Source organism: Oncorhynchus masou, chromosome 7 (assembly GCF_036934945.1).
Source record: "Oncorhynchus masou masou isolate Uvic2021 chromosome 7, UVic_Omas_1.1, whole genome shotgun sequence".
In the NCBI taxonomy this organism is placed as follows: domain Eukaryota; kingdom Metazoa; phylum Chordata; class Actinopteri; order Salmoniformes; family Salmonidae; genus Oncorhynchus; species Oncorhynchus masou.
In genome coordinates, this window is record NC_088218.1 from 27,821,988 (window position 1) to 27,842,343 (window position 20,356).

At 44.5% G+C, this 20,356-nt stretch overlaps 2 protein-coding genes across 3 annotated transcripts in view; both read right to left on the reverse strand.

Annotated features, from left to right (window-relative positions):
- The window catches only part of LOC135543620 (cysteine and tyrosine-rich protein 1-like), a 387,961-nt gene extending 377,341 nt beyond the window's left edge, over nucleotides 1-10,620 (reverse strand). For both annotated transcript variants that reach the window (XR_010456231.1, XM_064971042.1), the window contains exons 1-3: nucleotides 10,005-10,620; nucleotides 6,303-6,402; nucleotides 4,814-4,974 (exon numbers count right to left, since the gene is read on the reverse strand). Coding sequence is in view for 1 of the 2 variants with exons in the window: in XM_064971042.1 (XP_064827114.1) it covers nucleotides 4,814-4,974; nucleotides 6,303-6,402; nucleotides 10,005-10,086 (343 nt within the window). In the remaining variant the exon portion in view is untranslated. The remainder of the gene's footprint in view (nucleotides 1-4,813; nucleotides 4,975-6,302; nucleotides 6,403-10,004) is intronic.
- Nucleotides 10,621-12,633: 2,013 nt separating this feature from the next.
- On the reverse strand, nucleotides 12,634-19,915 carry LOC135543621 (A disintegrin and metalloproteinase with thrombospondin motifs 1-like). Its single transcript, XM_064971043.1, has 8 exons — nucleotides 18,774-19,915; nucleotides 17,338-17,681; nucleotides 16,954-17,086; nucleotides 16,345-16,802; nucleotides 15,665-15,851; nucleotides 15,183-15,361; nucleotides 14,859-15,034; nucleotides 12,634-14,602 (listed from the first exon to the last, which is right to left on the reverse strand). Exons 1-8 carry the CDS (start codon nucleotides 19,396-19,398, stop codon nucleotides 13,864-13,866), a joined length of 2,841 nt encoding a protein of 946 aa, XP_064827115.1. The 5' UTR covers nucleotides 19,399-19,915; the 3' UTR covers nucleotides 12,634-13,863.
- Between the last annotated feature and the right edge of the window lie 441 nt (nucleotides 19,916-20,356).

The following is a 20,356-nucleotide window of genomic DNA, read 5'->3' on the forward strand; positions in this document are numbered from 1 at the left end:
ACCTTGACTCAGTGGGTTTTGTCCAACATATCTCCGGACCTACTCACTGCCACAGTCATACTCTGGACCTAGTTTTGTCCCGTGGAATAAATGTTGTGGATCTTAATGTTTTTCCTCATAATCCTGGAGTTAATCCTAATCCATAATCCTAATCGGACCAACATTTTATTATGTTTGCAATCGCAACAAATAATCAAATTAAATGTATTTATATAGCCCTTCTTACATCAGCTGATATATCAAAGTGCTGTACAGAAACCCAGCCTAAAACCCCAAACAGCAAGCAATGCAGGCGTAGAAGCACGGTGGCTAGGAAAAACTCCCTAGAAAGGAGTTCTGCTCAGACCCCAACCAATGATCATCAAACGTTGTGCTATAAATTCTCGGACAACCCAAAGATTCCTAGATGCCCTTCCAGACTCCCTCCACCTACCAAAGGACGTCAGAGTACAAAAGTCAGTTAAACACCTAACTGGGGAACTCAATTCAACCTTGTCATAAGAAACATCTCCCTGGTATACAGAAAATACCCGAGCTCTGATGCAAACTTCCAGAAAATTGGAACAGAAATGGAGCTACATGAAATGGGAAGTCTTCCGACTAGCTTGGAAAGACAGTACCGTGCAGTATCGAAGAGCCCTCACTGCTGCTCAATCATCCTATTTTTCAAACTTAATTGAGGAAAATAAGAACAATCCCAAATGTATTTTTGAAAGCTAACTAAAAGCAGCATTCCCCAAGAGAGGATGGCTTTCACTTCAGCAGTGATAAATTCATGAACTTCGTTGACAAAAAGATCATGATCATTGGAAAGCAAATTACGGACTCCTCCTTAAATCTGTGTATTCCTCCAACGCTCAGTTGTCCTGAGTCTGCACAGCACTGCCAGGACCTAGGATCAAGGGAGACACTCAAGTTTTTTAATGCTATATCTCTTGACACATTGATGAAAATAATCACGGCCTCTAAACCTTCAAGCTACATACTGGACCAACTAAACTACTGAAAGAGCTACTTCCTGTGCTTTGCCCTCCTATGTTGAACATAATAAATGGCTTTCTATCCACCGGATGTGTACCAAACTCACTAAAAGTGGTGGTAATAAAGCCTCTCTTGAAAAAGCCAAACCTTGACCCAGAAAATATAAAAAACTATCGGCCTATATCGAATCTCCCATTCCTCTCAAACATTTTAGAAAAAGCTGTTGCGCAGCAACTCAATGCCTTCCTGAAGACAAACAATGTATATACGAAACGCTTCAGTCTGGCTTTAGACCCCATCATAGCACTGAGACTGCACTTGTGAATGTGGTAAATTACCTTTTAATGGTGTCAGACTGAGGCTCTGCATCTGTCCTCGTGCTCCTAAACCTTAGTGCTGCTTTTGATACCATCGATCACCACATTATTTTGGAGAGATTGGAAACCCAAATTGGTCTACATGGACAAGTTCTGGCCTGGTTTACATCTTATCTGTTGGAAAGATGTCAGTTTGTCTCTGTAGATGGTTTATCCTCTGACAAATCAACTGTAAATTTCGGTGTTCCTCAAGGCTCCGTTTTAGGACCACAATTGTTTTTACTATATATTTTACCTCTTGGTGATGTCATTCGGAAACATAATGTTAACTGCTTTGTGGACGACACACAGCTGTACATTTTGATGAAACATGGTGACGCCCCAAAATTGCCCTCCCTGAAAGCTTGTGTTTCAGATATAATAAGGAAGTGGATGGCGGCAAATGTTCTACTTTTAAACTCGGACAAACCAGAGATGCTAGTTCTAGGTCCCAAGAAACAAAGACATCTTCTGTTGAATCTGACAATTAATATTGATCGTTGTACAGTCATCTCAAATAAAACTGTGAATGACCTCTGCGTTACTTTGGGCCCCTGATCTCTCTTTTGAAGAAAATATCAAGACTGTTTGAAAGACAGCTTTTTTCCATCTATGTAATGTGGAAGGATCACTGGAGGGCAGGCTGGGCTCACGGATAGTAGCCCAACAAGGCATGGGAGGCAAGGTAGACAGAGGCAATTAAGCACAGCTGACGGTACTAATGACATATTCTCCTTCCCCTATAAGAGAGAGTATGGAACCAGCAGAGAGAAGGGGGGAAAAACTATCTCTGGAAGATGGCCACTGAGACAGAGGAGCTATCCATGAAGAACCAATAAGACGGTGGCAATCCCGTGACTTTTATTGTAGTTTAAAGATAATCGTATTGTGTTCCTGTTTGATCTGGAGAAGAAGATGTATGTTTTGTCCTTGGGAGATATTCATTGATTATGTTGGAGTGTTTGTGTTGCCCAAATGCCTTCAATAGAGAACTGTGTTCAATCAAGAAAACCTACTCCTGACTCGTTTATTCCACCTTCACCCTTTAGAGTGACGACCAATTACTTGGTCCGCTCACAGTAACATTGCAAAAATCGGAAACTTTCTGTTCAAAAATGATGCAGAAAAAGGAATCCATGCTTTTGTCACTTCTAGGTTAGACTACTGCAATGCTCTACTTTCCGGATAAAGCAGTAAATAAACTTCAGTTAGTGCTAAACATGGCTGCTAGAATCTTGACTAAAACCAAAAAATGTGATCATATTACCCCCGTGCTAGCCTCTCTAAACTGGCTTCCTTTTAAGGCACGGGCTGATTTCAAGGTTTTAATGCTTGCCCCTACCCATCTGTCCAATTTGGTCTTGCCATACATACATACACGTACGCTATGGTCACAAGACATAGGCCTCCTTACTATTCCTAGAATTGCTAAGCAAACAGCTGGAGGCAGGGCTTTCTCCTATAGAGCTCCATTTCTATGCAAATGATCTGCCTATCCATGTGAGAGACGCAAACTCAGTTTCGAACTTTAAGTCTATATTTTAGACTCATCTCTTCAGTGGGTCATATGATTGAGTGTAGTCTGGCCCAGGAGTGTGAAGGTGTATGGAAAGGCACTGGAGCAATGAACTGCCCTTGCTGTCTCTGCCTGGCCGGTTCCCCTCTCTCCACTGGGATTCTCTGCCTCAAACCCTATTACAGGGGATGAGTCACTGGCTAGGAGGGGTGCGTCACTTGAGTGGGTTGAGTCACTGTAATCTTCCTGTGCGGGTTGCCCCCCTGGGTTCGTGCCGTGGGGGAGATCTTTGTGGGCTATACTTGGCCTTGTCTCAGGATAGTAAGTTGGTGGTTGAAGATATCCCTCTAGTAGTGTGGGCTGTGCTTTGGCAAAGTGGGTGGGGTTATATCCTGCCTGTTTCGCCCTGTCCGGGGGTATCGTCGGACAGGGCCACAGTGTCACCCGACCCCTCCTGTTTCAGCCTCCAGTATTTATGCAGCAATAGTTTGTGTCGGGGGCTAGGGACAGTCTGTTATATCTGGAGTATTTCTCCTGTCTTATCCGGTGTCCTGTGTGAATTTAAGTAAGCTCTCTCTAATTCTCTCTTTCATTCTTTCTTTCTCTCTGAGGACCTGAGCCCTTGGACCATGCCTCAGGACTACCTGGCCTGATGACTCCTTGCTGTCCCCAGCTCACCTGGTCATGCTGCTGCTCCGGTTTCAACTGTTCTGGCTGCATATATGGAACCCTGACCTGATCACCGGACGTGCTACCTTGTCCCAGACCTGCAGTTTTCAACTCTCTAGAGACAGCAAGAGCGGTAGAGATACTCTGAATGATCAGCTATGAAAAGCCAACTGACATTTACTCCTGTGGTGCTGACCTGTTGCACCCTCTACAACCACTGTGATTATTATTATTTGACCCTGCTGGTCATCTATTAACATTTTAACATCTTGGCCATGATCTGTTATAATCGCCACCTGGCACAGCCAGAAGAGGCCACCCCTCATAGTCTGGTTCCTCTCTCGGTTTCTTTCTAGGTTCCGGCCTTTTTAGGGAGTTTTTCCTATCCACTGTTCTTCTACACCTACATTGCTTGCTGTTTGGGGTTTTAGGCTGGGTTTCTGTACAGCACTTTGACATCAGCTGATGTAAGAAGGGCTCTATAAATACATTTGATTGATTGAACAGTGTAATGTTTGGAATCAGTCTTGTGTAAGGTGAACTGTTTTGTCCTCATTTTTGGTCTGAAAATTTCCCCATAATCTCCAAAGTGTTCTCTTTCAATTGCTATCATGCTAAAGCATATGCTTTTTATAGTTATTCTTAAATATATATTTATTTGGCCCTATCCATATTGGCCAATTTACACAAGTATAAGGGGTTAAAGGACCAGTGCAGTCAAATGTGGTTTTCTTGTTTTATATACTGTATATTTCCACACTATGAGGTTGGAATAATACCGTGAAATTGTGAAAATGATGATAATGCCCTTTTAGAGTGACATTCTGGGATCTTTTAAGAAGAAACATGGGACCAACACTTTACATGTTATGTTTATATTTTTGTTCCATGTAGTTAATAGACCAATAAGAAAGAGAGTTCCAAACCACTCTGACAATAACAGATCGTTTTCAATTTTCCCCTCCCCACTCAGACCACTCCCAGACAGTTGTAGCAAAATTCTTGCTTAAGATATTGCTCTTTGCTAAGAAGCTAATTTTGTTTATTTTTTTGCCATTTGAATGGAAAAACAATCACATTAAGGTACTTAATTGTTACCTGGAAATTATTTGATATTGAGATAAAAATGGCAGGATTGGGACTTTAAGCATTTCACTGTACTTGTACATGTGACTAATAAAACTTGAAACCATATGGACTCTGAGAGCTGGCCTAGGATCAGTTTAGTCTTTTCGATCATAATGAATAAGATTATATGGACAGGAGGGACCTGATCCTCGATCAGTCTTACCTGGGTAGCCCTGGGACACAGTGTTGATGTAGGAGGTGTTGAACACATCCACCCGGGCCCCGCGCCCATTCTTCACACACATGCACACACACAGGAAGAAGGCCGCCAGCGCTCCCATCAGAAACACCACACCAAACACGATGCCCGAGATCGCCGTGCCCCTAGAAAACGTACACACAAACACACGTTTGTCACTTTGACTGAATACTCCCCTTTTCATTCTAGTTTGTGGCTGCTGGTAAGTCATCTCATCCAATTAATCTCCTCACAAATCAATTCTGCATGGAATTTCAATTCACCTTCCTACCTCCGTAAAGAGTTAAAGAGTATCTTAAATAAACCCCACGGCCACCCCTCCCCCCAAAAAGGCTATTTTGTTGAAAACGACTTTGTTGAGGGAAAACGTACTTGCTAAGATTGTGATATGTTGTTGTCTCACCTAGCTATCTTAAGATGAATGCATTAATTTAAGCCGCTCTGGATAAGAGTGTCTTCTAAATTACTCAAATGTAAATGTATGATGTGACTTAATTGAAAAGTGAATTGACCCAAAGTTTGGGTCATATTCACTACACAACAAATGAAAAAAAACTGACTGAAACAGGGAGGGTCTACCTGGACACGTGCAATATGAAACATTTCAGTTTTTATTGCTAAATGTTTTGCTACGGTGTGCTACAATGAATACAACCCTGCTCTATAGAGAAGCAGTGCATTTTGGGATAGGGCCATCTAGCGCTGAGAAAAAGGCTGGGAGCAGCTGCCTGTAACATACACCGGACCAAACATGTCTGTGGGCAACCATGGAGATCTGCTCAACCATCGGATTATATGACTCAGACCTGTGTGTATGTGTGTGAGTATGTGTCTGTGTTAGCGTGAGTGTGTGAGTTCATATACGTGTGCTTTGGTGTATTTATGTGGTCAAACTCCATTTAAAAGGCTGTGGAGAAGCTGTAGAAAGAGATGAGATAGCTCTCCTGAAACAAGGAACCATTATTCCTCACCATTACCTTATGACAACCATGGCCTTGAAAGAGCTACATTATATGGATAGAAAAAAACGAGTCCACATTCAATGGGCCTATTCAATAGCACTTTTTTTGTGTGAAACCCCCACTTATTTAGCATCAACTTTATGAGTCAAACTGTGAATTTGGGAATTTTAACTGTGACATGAATCAACGTTGCATGCATACACAACATTTTAATATCATGATTATCTTCATTGGTGGACTGTAGCAGGTAGCATGTGTTATACTCTGGTGAGAAAGAGGACAGAGAAAGTGAGAGGCCAGCTCTCTTGAGCCAAATGACGGTCAAACCTCTCAGAGGGGTCATACCCTGCATTTGGAAAGGGCAGGTGGTGAAGTGGTAGAGAAGTGATTTTGGTGTGTGTAGTTGGGGAGTGTGTGTTTATAGATGGAGGGTGACTGAGCATGTGTGTATGTATAGAAGGTGACATTGTGTGTGTTGTGTGTTTACTTACGAGAGGACATCTCCCATATAGGCGTAGTAGGAGCAGCAGAAAGGGGGAGAGCCTTCACAGCAGTACTCCACACAGCCATCACACTGGGCCTCACTGTGACCTGCAGGAGAGATGCAATACATTATATGGAGACGCATACACACACACCTACCTCTGCTACGGACATATGCACACACTCACTCTCTGCATCTAACATGCTGAGAGAAAGGTAGAGTGTGCTCTTTGGAATCAAGATTTCCAAAACCCTTTAAATGGACAAAATCACAATGCTATGTTCATATTACAAAAGGTTAAAAAGATAATGGAGAGCAGCTTCGGCAGATACACTTAAAACTTTGTCTTTCGCTTAATTGAACCTTTTCTAAACATGGAAATGTCACTAAAATCAAGGCTTTTTAAAGAGTAACTTAGCTAGAGCAAAACAACCATATTGCACATAAACTCACAAAACAAGAATTTGACTTTAACTTCCTGACTGATGTCTTGAGATGTTGCTTCAATATATCCACATCATTTTCCTACCTCATAATGCCATCTATTTTGTGAAGTGCACCAGTCCCTCCTGGAGCAGAGCACCCCCCCACAACATGATGCTGCCATCCCCGTGCATCACGGTTGGGATGGTGTTCTTCGGCTTGCAAGCCTCTACCTTTTTCCTCCAAACATAATGATGGTCATCATGGCCAAACAGTTATATTTTTGTTTCATCAGACCAGAGGACATTTCTCCAAAAAGTACGATCTTTGTCCCCGTGTGCAGTTGCAAACCGTAGTCTGGCTTTTTTATGGCGGTTTTGGAGCAGTAGCTTCTTCCTTGCTGAGCGGCCTTTCAGGTTATGTCGATATAGGACTTGTTTTACTGTGGATATAGATACTTTTGTACCGGTTTCCTCCAGCATCTTCACAAGGTCCTTTGCTGTTGTTCTGGGATTGATTTGCACTTTTTGCACAAAAGTACGTTCATCTCTTGGAGACAGAACATGTCTCCTTCCTGAGCGGTATGATGGCTGCGTGGTCCCATGGTGTTCTATCAGAAGCTTCTAAAGCCATGACATAATTTTCTGGAATTTTCCAAGCTGTTTAAAGGCACAGTCAACTTTGTGTATGTAAACTTCTGACCCACCTGAATTGTGATGAAGTGAATTATAAGTGAAATAATCTGTCTGTAAACAATTGTTGTAAAAATTAATTGTGTCATGCACAAAGTAGATGTCCTAACCGATTTTCCAAAACTATAGTTTGTTAACAAGAAATTTGTGGAGTAAAAAAAAAACTTGTTTTAATGACTCCAACCTAAGTCTATGTAAACTTCCAAATTCAACTGTAAGTGGAAATATATAGTCCTTATAGAGGGTTTATGAAGGCTTCATTAAGCCTTAAAGGGTATTCATCCTGTAGAGTGGGACCTAACCCTAAACCGATAAGCACACAACACCACACATCAAAAAGGGTTATAACAATAAGATGAGTTGTGTGACAACAGGGCTATGTGAATGGAGATCATACAAGAAATTTCAGAAAATATTTTCTTTATATGAAAGCGTATACTCTTAGTCAACTACACTATTCACTAACTTCACCTGTGTTCTTTCTCTCTGCACTAGTCTAAACCTGCAGATACCCCTCTCTCACCAAAGCTTTCCCCTTTGTATACCCGGGTTTTCTGTGGTTTAGTCAGCCTTGGTTGGGTGGAGAGTGTGTGTGTGTAAATCTTCTCTGTGTGTGTATATATATATATCAAATCAACTTTTATTTGTCACATACACATGGTTAGCAGATGTTAATGCGAGTGTAGCGAAATGCTTGTGCTTCTAGTTCCGACAATGCAGTAATAACCAACAAGTAATCTAACTAACAATTCCTAATTACTGTTCCTAAACTACTGTTTATATATATATGTATATATATATATATGTGTGTGTGTGTGTGTGTGTAAAAAAAGGCATTTCTCTTTTCTCACTAGAACTGATTTTGCTGATAAACACTTTGCTGAGGGAAACTGTACCTGATACGATTGTGATGTGATGTCTCTCCTAGCAACAGTATCTTAAAGCGAATGCACTCATTGTAAGTTGCTCTGGATAAGAGGATCTGCTAAATTACTAAAATGTCATCTATAAAATGTGTAAACCTGTGTATAAACCTTCTGTGTATGTGAGCACGGCAAAGATGAAGCACTGAAGGTTACAGCCACTCTGAGGCTTTGGAGAGCTGGTGGTGAGAGTCCTTCAGTGGAGAGACACACGGATATGTGACTTGAAATTAAGGGGATGGCTCAGGGAGAGGGGTCTCAAAATGAAAAAGCACTTGAAATAAAGGGGATGGCTCAGGGAGAGGGGTCTCAAAATGAGAAAGCACTTGAAATGAAGGGGATGGCTCAGGGAGAGGGGTCTCAAAATGAGAAAGCACTTGAAATGAAGGGGATGGCTCAGGGAGAGGGGTCTCAAAATGAGAAAGCACTTGAAATGAAGGGGATGGCTCAGGGAGAGGGGTCTCAAAATGAGAAAGCACTTGAAATGAAGGGGATGGCTCAGGGAGAGGGGTCTCAAAATGAGAAAGCACTTGAAATGAAGGGGATGGCTCAGGGAGAGGGGTCTCAAAATGAGAAAGCACTTGAAATAAAGGACATTTGGAAACACTACTTGTGGTTTTGTATTTGATTATTATTTTATATAGTATTTGAACACACACAGTCTGTCTAAAGGATGTGTGTCCTATATCTCACTGTTTGCCCTCCTCAACAACCACATAATTTAACCCAGACACAGCCCTGCTTTTTTCTCAACCTTCAAGCATACTGCCACAAATTACTGGTGTGTGTGTGTGTGTTCAATGATTTTCATCTCCATTCCAGCTTTATTCTCATTTTGTTCAAAAGCTGGTGTATTTTCAACAGATCCCTCACAAAAGGATGGCAGATTTTGTTTTCCAACCCTGAAAAGGCATGTGTGGGTCTACAATAGTAATCTTGAAACAGAGTAGACATAATTTGGGTACATCCCTCTTCCCTATATACAGTAGTGCTACTTGTGACCACAGCCATTTGAGCTGCAAACATATTCCTCCCTGTGAAGTGTGGAGTGTAACCACTTTGATGTGCATGTCATCGATGGGAACGATGGTAGTCCATATGGGTGGTCCCTTGAGGTCTAGCTCCTTACCTCAGGGTCCTGTCGCTTTTTACGCTGGGGACAATGGCAGTATAGTTCTGCGACTAGTGCTGAGCAAGGCTTGTACATCACCCCCCCCCCCCCCACACACACACACAAGCTCGCGCACACTTTTTCTTCTTCTATGTAGATCACTTCAGAGTTTTGATATAAGGTTTTATGCATATTGTTTGGTTACATTTATGAGATTCCAACTCAATTGAGCCTTTTTTTAATTGTAGAGGTGGCGATACATACGGTAAGCTACAGCACTTTTATTTATCGAGGGACTCTTTTACCATTGAGTACATGAACGGTAGTATGTCTAAGTTAATGATCGGCTACATTGAAGCAATGTTTTATTTAGATAAGCTGCCATTCGTTTCCGTTGTGAAACCATCCATGCATTGGGTTGATGAGTTCACATTCACAATTAGCCTAATAAAAAAATAAACCATTGTTAAAGGAACACTTCTGCTGATAATAACACATTTGCGCACGTTGAAGACGATAAAGCATCCTAGAGAACCAGGGACAAATGAACGAACTCTTACCGGCAAAAACACAAAGTAGGAGAGAGTCCCGTAGGAATTTCCACCCCGCTGCCTCCGTTCTTTCCATATCGATTGATAACATAGGCCTACTTGTTCTAAATGTTGCTCACAGTTATTCCCAAACGATAAAGTCCGTGTTTTCATTAATATGCGCCCACGAAGAAGACTATGGGATATAGTCGCTCACCGAAACATCGCTGATATGCGCAATCAATTGAGTTCTCTAAAAAGTTCAATCGAAGAGAGCCATGAACGCAAATTCATGGATCTTTGCTCCAGTCATTAAAATGCTTAAATCAGAATGAAAAGTCTCATTCGTTTCTTCTTTCATGTGTTCGTATCTCTAAAAGTGTTTCCTTCAGTCTTTCCTCGTTGTTTTCTTCTGTTCCTTTTTTCCTTGGAGTGGGTCCTAGCGCTTCCCCTCCCCCGCAGCAGCTATTTTCTCAAATGACTTTTGACTGGGTGGGAAAAGGGATGGAAGTACCTCGATAACATTTGCATCTCTCCGACTTAAAGGACGCCGCCGCCGCCACTATCACGACCACTTTGAAAATGAAAAATATACTGGTCTATGTCGTGTACACACACATCTCAGGATTATTTTGAGAGGAAACGAACTTTTTTTAAACACTGTTTGCCAACTTCCCTAGTCAGAAACCAAAACATATCCACCCGCCCCTCTCAATATGTCATACAACACATCCATGAATCTCTATTTCAAATGTCCATTGGAGCACGAAGTTTGTTTGATATAACTTAGAACTAAACAATTTCATCTCGTAAAATGTAGGCTAAATGGGTTGCTCAAGCTTGTAGGATTGAATGACTTCCCTCTCAAACACCATCTTTAATCAACCTAGGCCTATTTACTTTGTGTGACAGTCCATGGTTATGCCTTAATATAGGGCCACTCATTCTGCATAAAATACTAATTGTTTTAGGTGAGAACAGTCTAGTATCTCTTTATTACGAATATATATCCTAATTCTAATAAAGACAGAATAAGCTTGAATCGCGGTTTTGGCTTTGCCATGATGCATGACAGGAGAGCTTGGATACATAGATAGATTCATTCTAAAATGTAATGCATTCGTTAAAGTTAAAGTTTCCTCTAGGTGCAGATCTAGGATCAGCTTCCCCACCCCCAATCATAACCTTAACCGTTAGTGGGGGAAATGCAAAACTGACCCACGACCATAGGCTAGGGGCAACTTCACCCTACACCTCAGAGTGGCATCTTGTCACTCTTAACTTCATAGGGAAACGTGACCTTTTACAGAAATACCACCCATTCATAATTGTTCACAGTTGTCAGGGGTTTTCGGCAGATAATTAATTGAGAGTGGGTTGGTGGGAGTTTTTGGTTTTGTCTTGCAGAGATGGGAAAACTAAACAAAAGTACAACAATAGTGTAATTGTATTCTATAAAGAAAGTCCCAGTTCCCAAGGAAATAAGCATTTTCCATTGGCAACAACAGCAACACAACTGTGGTAGGCTAACTCGATGGCAACTCCACAGTGCTTATGGGAAGAGCACAGCATTTAATATATCTAGTCCTATACAGACTCGGTTGTAGTATATTTGAAATGCTCTTTAAATAAATTGTAAGTCAGTCTTTTCAGTGGTTGAAACGGTATGTCACTGTAATGTGGACAAGTTACCATTGAGCTTTAAAGGTTTGGGCTTCTCTTTTCATTTCCAATCATTGGCTCTTTTTTTCTTATAGTCAGCATAAGCTACATTTAGAGGGAATACTGATCCAGGACAGTCTTTTTCTGTTCTGCAAACATGTTTACAGAATCTGCTGACACATTGAATGCATCCCAAATCGCACCCTATTCCCATTATAGTACAATCCTATTGACCAGAGCCATATGTGCCCTGGTCAATCAAAAGTAGTGCACTATATAGGGAATAGGGTGCCATTTGAGATGAGAACCATTATGGTGCTACCCAAATTACAGTGATGTTGGAGTCTTCTTCTCCCATAATTACAGCGTAATGACTTCCTTTGAGTCTTGGCCCGTAATCACAAAGCGTCTCAAAGTAGGAGTGCTGATCTAGGATCTGGTCTCTGCTGTCTATATAATCTTATTCATTATGGAAAATATTTTTTGCAAATCCTATATCCAGGGGCCATATTCATAAAGCCTCTCAGAATAAGTGTGCTGATCTAGGATCAGATTCCTGCTGTCTATGTTATCTATTAATTCATTATAGACTAAAAGGCTAAACTGATACTACACCAGAGCCTGTATAGGAGTGCTGAGACCATAATGAATAAGATTACATGGACAGGGGGGACTGATTTGAGATCAGCATTCCTATCCTGAGACCCAGAGGAAGTCAGGAGGGGACACTGAAACACTGCCATCCAGTGGATGATATATTTATTACACACTGTCCATAAGAGAAATGTGATCAGACAATTAAGTATATATTGGGATTAGGTTTATTACACAAATCCGCCATATATTTGCTGACGAGGGCCTTGTTTGTGAGTGTGTGTGTACGCGCATAGAGTGGAATAGATGGAGGTGTGTGTATAGAGTCAGATATATTGAGGTGTGTGTGTGTGTATGGATGGATGTGTAAGAATACCAAGACACACCACTCATGACAACAGTATATAGGTCAATGTGATACTTTATTATTGATAAACCTAGGACCATATATATAATACTGTATAAATACTCTATATACTCTACATCCTTCTGTTATTTCAATATAATAACAAATAAAAATACAACAATAATAATAAAAAGCAACAAGATTATACTTAACAACAATAAATAATGTTTGGATATTCTGTACAAAACGTCATAAAAAAAAACCTTCTCGGAAGGCAGGAGAGACTTACTTATGAAGTAGTAGCAGGAGAGAAGCCTCACACACACACGCGTTCGCTTGCTCACACACCTCTTTGGTCTAGGACGGGGCAGAGTGATATGGCTTTGAAATGTTTTTTTGTTCAGTCCAGTATGCATCTTGAATAATACGTGTATTGGAATGAGTCTATTGGGAGATTCTACTGGAATGTTAGCAGCACATATCAACTTGTTCAGGAATGACCGAAGTTGATTGAAATGAACTGTATTGAGTTAGTTTGGTTGCGTACAAAGTTGTAAGGATTAGGAGGGACAATCCGGATTGTCTTTTGTTCAGCACCCTTTGAAACAGGAAGTGCCTCCAACCGATACAGGGAGTGGAATGTTTGGCAGTGAGACCATTCATTTATTTCTAATACATATACATACATCCTCACCCCAAGGTAACCAATTCTGTACAGTGATACATATAGTCCCCCCCAAGATGTCTGTCCAGTCCAGCTAGGACAGACTGCCCCCCCCCCCACACACACACACAAACACAAGCATGCCATTGGCACCTAAAGCAGCATGCTTTTTCGAAAGAGAAGTGTCCATTTAAACTCTTCCTCCATCTCAGCTCCACTGACATGGGTGGGGGGGTGGAGGGAGGGAGAAGGGCGCAGTGTGCCTGCAATGTGCCCCCGTGCCAGCCCAGCAGGCAGCTGCACCAAGTCTATGCGGTGTTCTAGGGGTGGCAGTGCCACGGAGCAGACCCAAACAACACTAAAGTCTAACCTCAAAGTGGCTGGAGGGAGTTGAGAGAGATGTTGTTGGCTCTGCAGTGTCAGTCAATCAGTCGGCCACTTTGGACCCATTGGTCCCCAGAAAACACCCACGAAAGCACTCTGCTTGGGATGTAAACATTCTCATGATAGGTCAATGTGTTTTCAGATGCAAAGTTCATGACGATATGGTTGTTTTAGTCTATTTCTATCTTTCTTCCATGAGTTGTTCTTTAGGGACGTAATAATGAGGTGAGCTGACAAACTTAGCAGGTGCTCTGGTTGCACAAGTCCAGCAGTGGTCGAGGCCTGTCTTTATGGTCGCAGCTCTCGTGGGCGAGTGCACGCCCGTTGTGTCCCACGCAGCGTAGCGGCCGCTTGCGGAACCCGCGGCCACAGCTCTTGGAGCACACCGACCACTCCCCCAGGAACCACGAAGGACAGGGGTCTGGGGCGCAGGGGCATGAAGCCAACGGGCGCAGCTCTTCCGGGCACTCCCGCGATGGCCGCCCCTGGGGATCCAGACACAGCACCTCCCTCTGTTGAGTACCGCCCCCACAGCTCTGCGAGCATGGGCCCCACTCCCGCAGGGTCCACTCAGCTTCCCCCAGCTCCCGGATGGCATTGATGGACTGGCGGCGTGCCACCGTTCCGCCACTCGGTGACTCCAAAACGGGTCTTGGCGCAAAGTAGCTGTATTTGACACGGGGGCGGGGCGAGTCGCCTACAGACAACACCTGGATGGTCAGGGCCTCGGGGAGGGGCGAGAAGCTGCGTAGACGCTCCAGGGAGGCGGAGCTACCGCTGTATCGTAGCAACGCCCCCTTGAGGGCGATGTCTGTTTCGAGAGTCATCAGCTTGTAGTCGCCATTCAGGAGGTAGGTGCCGTCCTGGCGCAACACTGCCAGGTAGCTGTTGTCATGGCGACCCCCGCCGGGGGCACGTTGCTTCACGTCCAGGTGAGTGGCGCCAGCGGGGATGGTCACAACGTTCTGGTAACCAGGCCTGAGGGACAGAAACACACAAGGGTCAAACATAGCCAAGGGTAAAAAGTTATGCATAAGTGTAAGAGTTAAGTCTAAGAGTAAGAGACTGAGTTCAAAAAAAATGTGGCAGTGCTAAGAGGTGTGATAGAGATAGATTCATTAGAGAAAGATAGGATTCTACAGACTGTAGTAAAATATATGAAATGGGTTCAACTAGAAAACAGTCATTTCAAGTCAAAGATGGCTGTTTTGAGGTCATAGGTCATTGTTCTCACCTGGCACGCTCCAGTGCACCCGACACTTTCTTGCAGGTGGAGCCGTTGCCTCCGCACACGCTGCACTTGTCGAAACGACGGCTGGAGCCGATGATTCGGTCACAGCCCGCCTTCACACACTGACCCTGCACACACACTGAGGTGGAGTCCGGGCTGCAGGGAGTACCGTCAGCCACCTGACAGTTGCAGAGAAACAGATGTTAACCTTGTTAGCCTAGAGACAGAATTAGCCTAGTTAGCCTAGAAAGTGTTAGCTAGTCTAGCTAGCCTAGATAGTGTTTGTCTACATTTTTGCAAAAGTGCCTGTGGTGTGACCTGACTAACCTTTGGTTTCAGAATGAAGAAGTAGCCCGTGCCCTTGGCCCGGCAAACCAGCTTGCAGCGGTCTTTGGGTGAGACGCCGGCATATTTGGGAACCCACTCCACACCCTCTCCCGAACCGAACGACACCTGTGCCGAAATATCGTTGTGGGCCAGACACTGCTCCTCGCGGAACGACAGACCTTTAGAGAAAGAGTGATGAAGAGAGAGAGAGAGAGAGAGAGGTGTGATATTCACTGTTAGTTTAGCTTGAGCATTATGTTTACTTTACAGTAGGCTGTGATATTCAAATATGGCTATTCTCGAATGTGTAGAAAGCATAAGTATGGGTACAATATGCAAGTCAGTGGCCTATGTGCCTAAATAAGGATGTATAATATCAAAGTATAAATATATGAATGTGTGTAATAGGAGTAATTAGTGTATTAGCTATGTAATAAGCATGAACTAAGTATGTAATAAGTGAGGCTAGTAGAGGCTCTTACCATTGCTCTCAGGGCAGATCTCTGTGTTACAGGAGCGATATTGGATCCTCTTGCCCTCGCAGTACTTGCCCCCGTTTTTGGGCAGGGGGCTATCACAGTCCCTGAAGGAGTACTGCACCCCTCCGTTGCAGGTACGGGAGCAGTCTCCCCATGGTCCCCATACACCCCAGGCACCGTTGACTGGGGTCTGCAACAGGAGAGGACGCCATCGTTATTCATAGTCACACACTAGCCCATATAACATTTCAATAGTCCTATAGGTAGTCCTATAGCTAAAAAGCTAATAGTAACTTTCACTTTAGCCCCTATAACAGGGGTACTCAACTCTTACCATATGAGGTAAGGAGCTTGCTGGTTTTCTGTTCTACCTGATAATGAATTGCACACACCTGGTGTCCCTGGTCTAAATCAGTCTCTGATAACAAGGGAACAATGAAAAATGCAGTGGAACTGGCTTCAATGTCCAGATTTGAGTTTGAGGGCCCTATAACATTTCAACACTCTAATAGCTAGCCTGATATTAAAAAAGACATAACATTGGACCTAATCCAATGTAGCTAACACTAACCACTCCCAAAGCTGCATTATTCTTCATTTCCCCCCAATGGACCAATCCCATCACTCCCATTGACTTTAAGACTTTGTCATAGGGCTATGTTATAACAGTCTTAAACACCCACCTGGTGACGAGCGGCCTCCGTCTTGCTCAGACACTGTCCTGCCAGGCAGAAGCTGTCATGGCCACACAGCGTCCCATCCGCCCACGGGAAGTTCTTGGTCTGACAGACCAGAAGTCTGTTGGTTGTGGTCACTGTGCACCAGAGTGCCACACATGTGGTACTCAGGTCGGGACAGTGCTGTGACTCCTCCCCGAACGTCAGGCGACATTGGCGGTTGGCGTCGTACATGTTTCCGGGTAGCATGGCAGGGAGCGGCTGGGGCTTGTGGGGCTTGTCCAATAGGCACTGGCCGTGTCCGTTGTCCATGAAGGTGGTGACCATGAGGGCGGAGCAAGGCGACCACGGCTGGAGTTGGTCCAGGTTGGACAGGGTGGACGCCATCATGTGCGAGCCCCAATGGTCACCGTTGACGCTGGCACACTGCTTGGAATCGTCGTGGGGCATGTTGAACACGTGGCCTAGAGCGCAAAAGAGAGGGAGGAATGGAGAGAGGGGAGACAAGGGTTGGTTTGGGACTGAGAGAGGAGATGTGTACTGTGTGTGGCTCATGACAGAGATGTGAATATATGGTGCACATGTTTCAGCTTGGCATCAAGGGTGGCATCTTACCGAGTTCGTGTGCCACAGTGAATGCTGCCTGCAGCCCGTCGTCCTCGATGATGGAGCAGCTCCGGTCCGGATCGCACACCGTGCCCACATCCGCCATGCCGAGTGTGTCACAGGAGTGGGCGCCGCACAGGTCCTAAAGGGGGTGAGAAGGGACAAAACACATCTGTCAAACTCACTGCTTTCCCACATACAGACACAGACACAAAACCCATATCATATGGCAGGACCCTGTTTCAAATCAAAAGTAGCGCACTATATAGTGAATAGGGTGCCATTTGGAAAGCAGAATCAACCCGAGTAGTTGTGAAGGTGTTGCCTGTTACCACAGTAAACATTGGTGTAAAAACATTGTAAAAACAGTGCTAAAATGCAAAAGCAACATACCGTTCGGGTGAAGAGCACGGCTGTGTCGTAGTGCTCTGGGTGGCGGTCGCTGGGCGGGTTGTGCTGCCGCTGCCACTGGCAGAAGTTGCGGAGGGTCAGGGCAGCGTTAGGCGACACCTGGGGGCCGCTCTCCTCCTCGTAAACCACCAGGAGCTTGACCACGGCTAGGCTGATGGAGTTGTGGATGGTGGGGTGGCGGTAGAGGCGCGATGCCACCGCCATGATGGTCAGCAGGTAGGGCTTGAGGCCGGCACCGTGGAACTCGGCCATGGACTGATCGGCCACGATCATGATCTCCACGAAGCGAGGCGTGGACACAAAGCGCTTTGACCTCTGGTGGTGGGCTGGATGGAAAGAGAGAAGAAGGGAGAGAGGTCAGACAAACTGGCCTAGAATCAGACTTTTAATACTGCTCTCTTGTGAGAGCCTGTTTTCTCTGGTTTAAATTGATGAACTGTTAGGCATAAAGATGAAATGTCAAATTGCTTATGGCAATTTATCTGAGTAGTCACAAGAGATTTTATGTGAGTTGTACCATGTGATACTACAGGCCAATCACGGGTTTGTAGGCTACAAATGTGTATTTTCTAGGGCAGATGAAGAGCTACTGAGCACTGAGCAGATCATCTCTCCAGATGTGTGTGCTCGTTGGGTGACTCAGCAGCCCATTACAAAAACTCACATGTATTTCACATGTGATTATTACATATGAAGTGTTCCAAAAACACATGTGGAACTTCACGGGATGTCTTACCATCAGAGGCCCTCTTCCTAATGACTACATTCCCAAATTGACTTTCACTGGGCGGAAATTATGCGTGAGAGGGGGAAGAAAAAGAATTCTGGGAAAATGTCTTGACAGTGCTGACCTGTAACGTGCAGTACCAGGAGGCGGCGAGACTAGTTTCCACGTATCACCACCACCAGCCCCCGTCCCAGGCCCGTACCTCCCTCCCTCGTTCACTCCCCGCTCACTTCCTCCGAGCCTTACCCTCCCCCCTCTTGCCTGCGTATACTGTCAAAGCTGAGCCCATTCCCCGTTAACCCTCGTTGTGCACCGGTCAAATTATCGACTTATCCACCCTTACCTCAACATTTAAATATATAGCCTGCGCTGTGTAATTATTAGAGTCTCAGATGTTTGCGTAAAAGGGGTATTTTACGGATCACTCCAAGACAGAAGTTGAGGTAGTTTGGATAGACAAATCCTCTGTTCCAGGAATTGAAGCCCCAGGACACGGCGGGTACAGGAATTGGTCCAGAGTCCATTTCGTTTTCCATACATGATGTAGACACATAACACAACTAAGTGACTATGTGGAACAACTTGGCTTATTGTTTTTCTTACTAAAAGACGTAGGCCTATGAATATGATCTAAAGTCAGCATATTCCGAAATGGATCCAAGTCAAAGGTTTTATAAGTGTTAATGCATACCTGGGTGGTCGGGGTTAGTGGTTCCATGGTTTACTTTTGTCTCCTGATTCTCTGGCAACCTGTCCTCTTCCTCGTTGACCCCGCACTTTGAGCTGCTCTCCTCTGCAAAATATTCCCGACCTCTCCGGCGAATGAGGTGGAGGTCCACATCCATAGGCTGTGCATCACTCGATTTATTGGGATGGATGAAGTACTCTTCACCTTGGAGGTAGAATCCGCCCCGTAGTCCGTGACACAGGTTGAGAGCAGCTGCGGAGTCCTCCTCCCCGTTCACGGTGCCCGAGAAGAAGCACTGAGTCTCGGCTGCGCTGCTGTCAGATTCCCGCTGCGCCTGCGACTCGGGGCTTCCCACCACATGGAACACAAACCCAGGTGCCAGGAAGGTCTGATCCGGCTCTAGCTTCAAGACCACCCGTTTGCCAAATACGTCCAACCGGTAGACTCGCATCTCCGACTCCTTTTCTCGCTCCTCTACGGAGAGGGTCCGGCCCTGCTCGGCTTCCCTCTCGGGCCGAACCGGGTCGAGTCTGACCGGTACAACTGTACTTTCCTCCCATGTGCCGTGCGCCGCTCTCACGCACAGAGCCGTAATCAAAGTGAACGAGACGTAAACGAACGACATCATATTCCGTGTCAAACCCTTCTAACTGAAAGAGAAAACTATATTGAAGTGTCTGGCGGAAGCAAGTCAAATCCGTAAAAGACTCCACTAATAACTAAAAAACATCAGTCCAAGAACTAAAACACCTCCAGTAAATGAAGTAAATCTAAAAAAAACTAAAACGGAAACAAATCCAGTGCAAAACCCATTCAAAATAGTCTACAGCTCAGACTTCATATCTTGGTGCTTCAAGCTCGAGTCTTATATTCTCTTGCTCGAAAAAAGCTCAGCAATAGATCAATTCCAACTATTCGGAACGTTGGTGTTTCTTTCAGCCCTGTCTTGAATACTCAACAGCTGTTTGAGTTTCTATGTGACTTCGGGGCAGTAATTGTTTTCTACTGTGCCGTCTAGTTTCTGCTCATATTTCGCATTAAAGGCGGACAGACCCCGGCTCCCTATATATCCCCAAACTCCGGACCACCCCTTCCCGAAGCCGCTTTGATCTTTTAGAGGCAAAATCTCGTGCGCAACAAAACGCAGACATAGAGACGTGCCATAATAATCAATCAATGTGGAGTGGGACGCGTTTGGCCCAGGAAACTTTTTTTTCCCCCTGCTCCGCTTATAGGCGGGACTATAGCCCTCACTCCTCTTCCCATAACCCGTCCTCCCCCTAAATGTTCTCATCATTTACACTAAAAACTCTCATACTTTTCGCCACTGCTACTTTTACGCAGTGCTTATATAGCTATAGGCTATACCCACACGTTGAATGTAAATTATACTTCATGAGGGTAGCAGTGGTTTATCTGTGGCAGGGTTGTGGTGTATGTGAAACTGGAGATCTGGTGATAGCATGTCAGACATGGCATCTATAGCACTGGGGCTCGATACCCGGAGCTTGGAGTCGTTTGCATCGCCGCAGTGTCAAGCGAGCCGTGCGCCGTGGCGGCCTGGTGGGATTCCGTAGCTCTTCGGG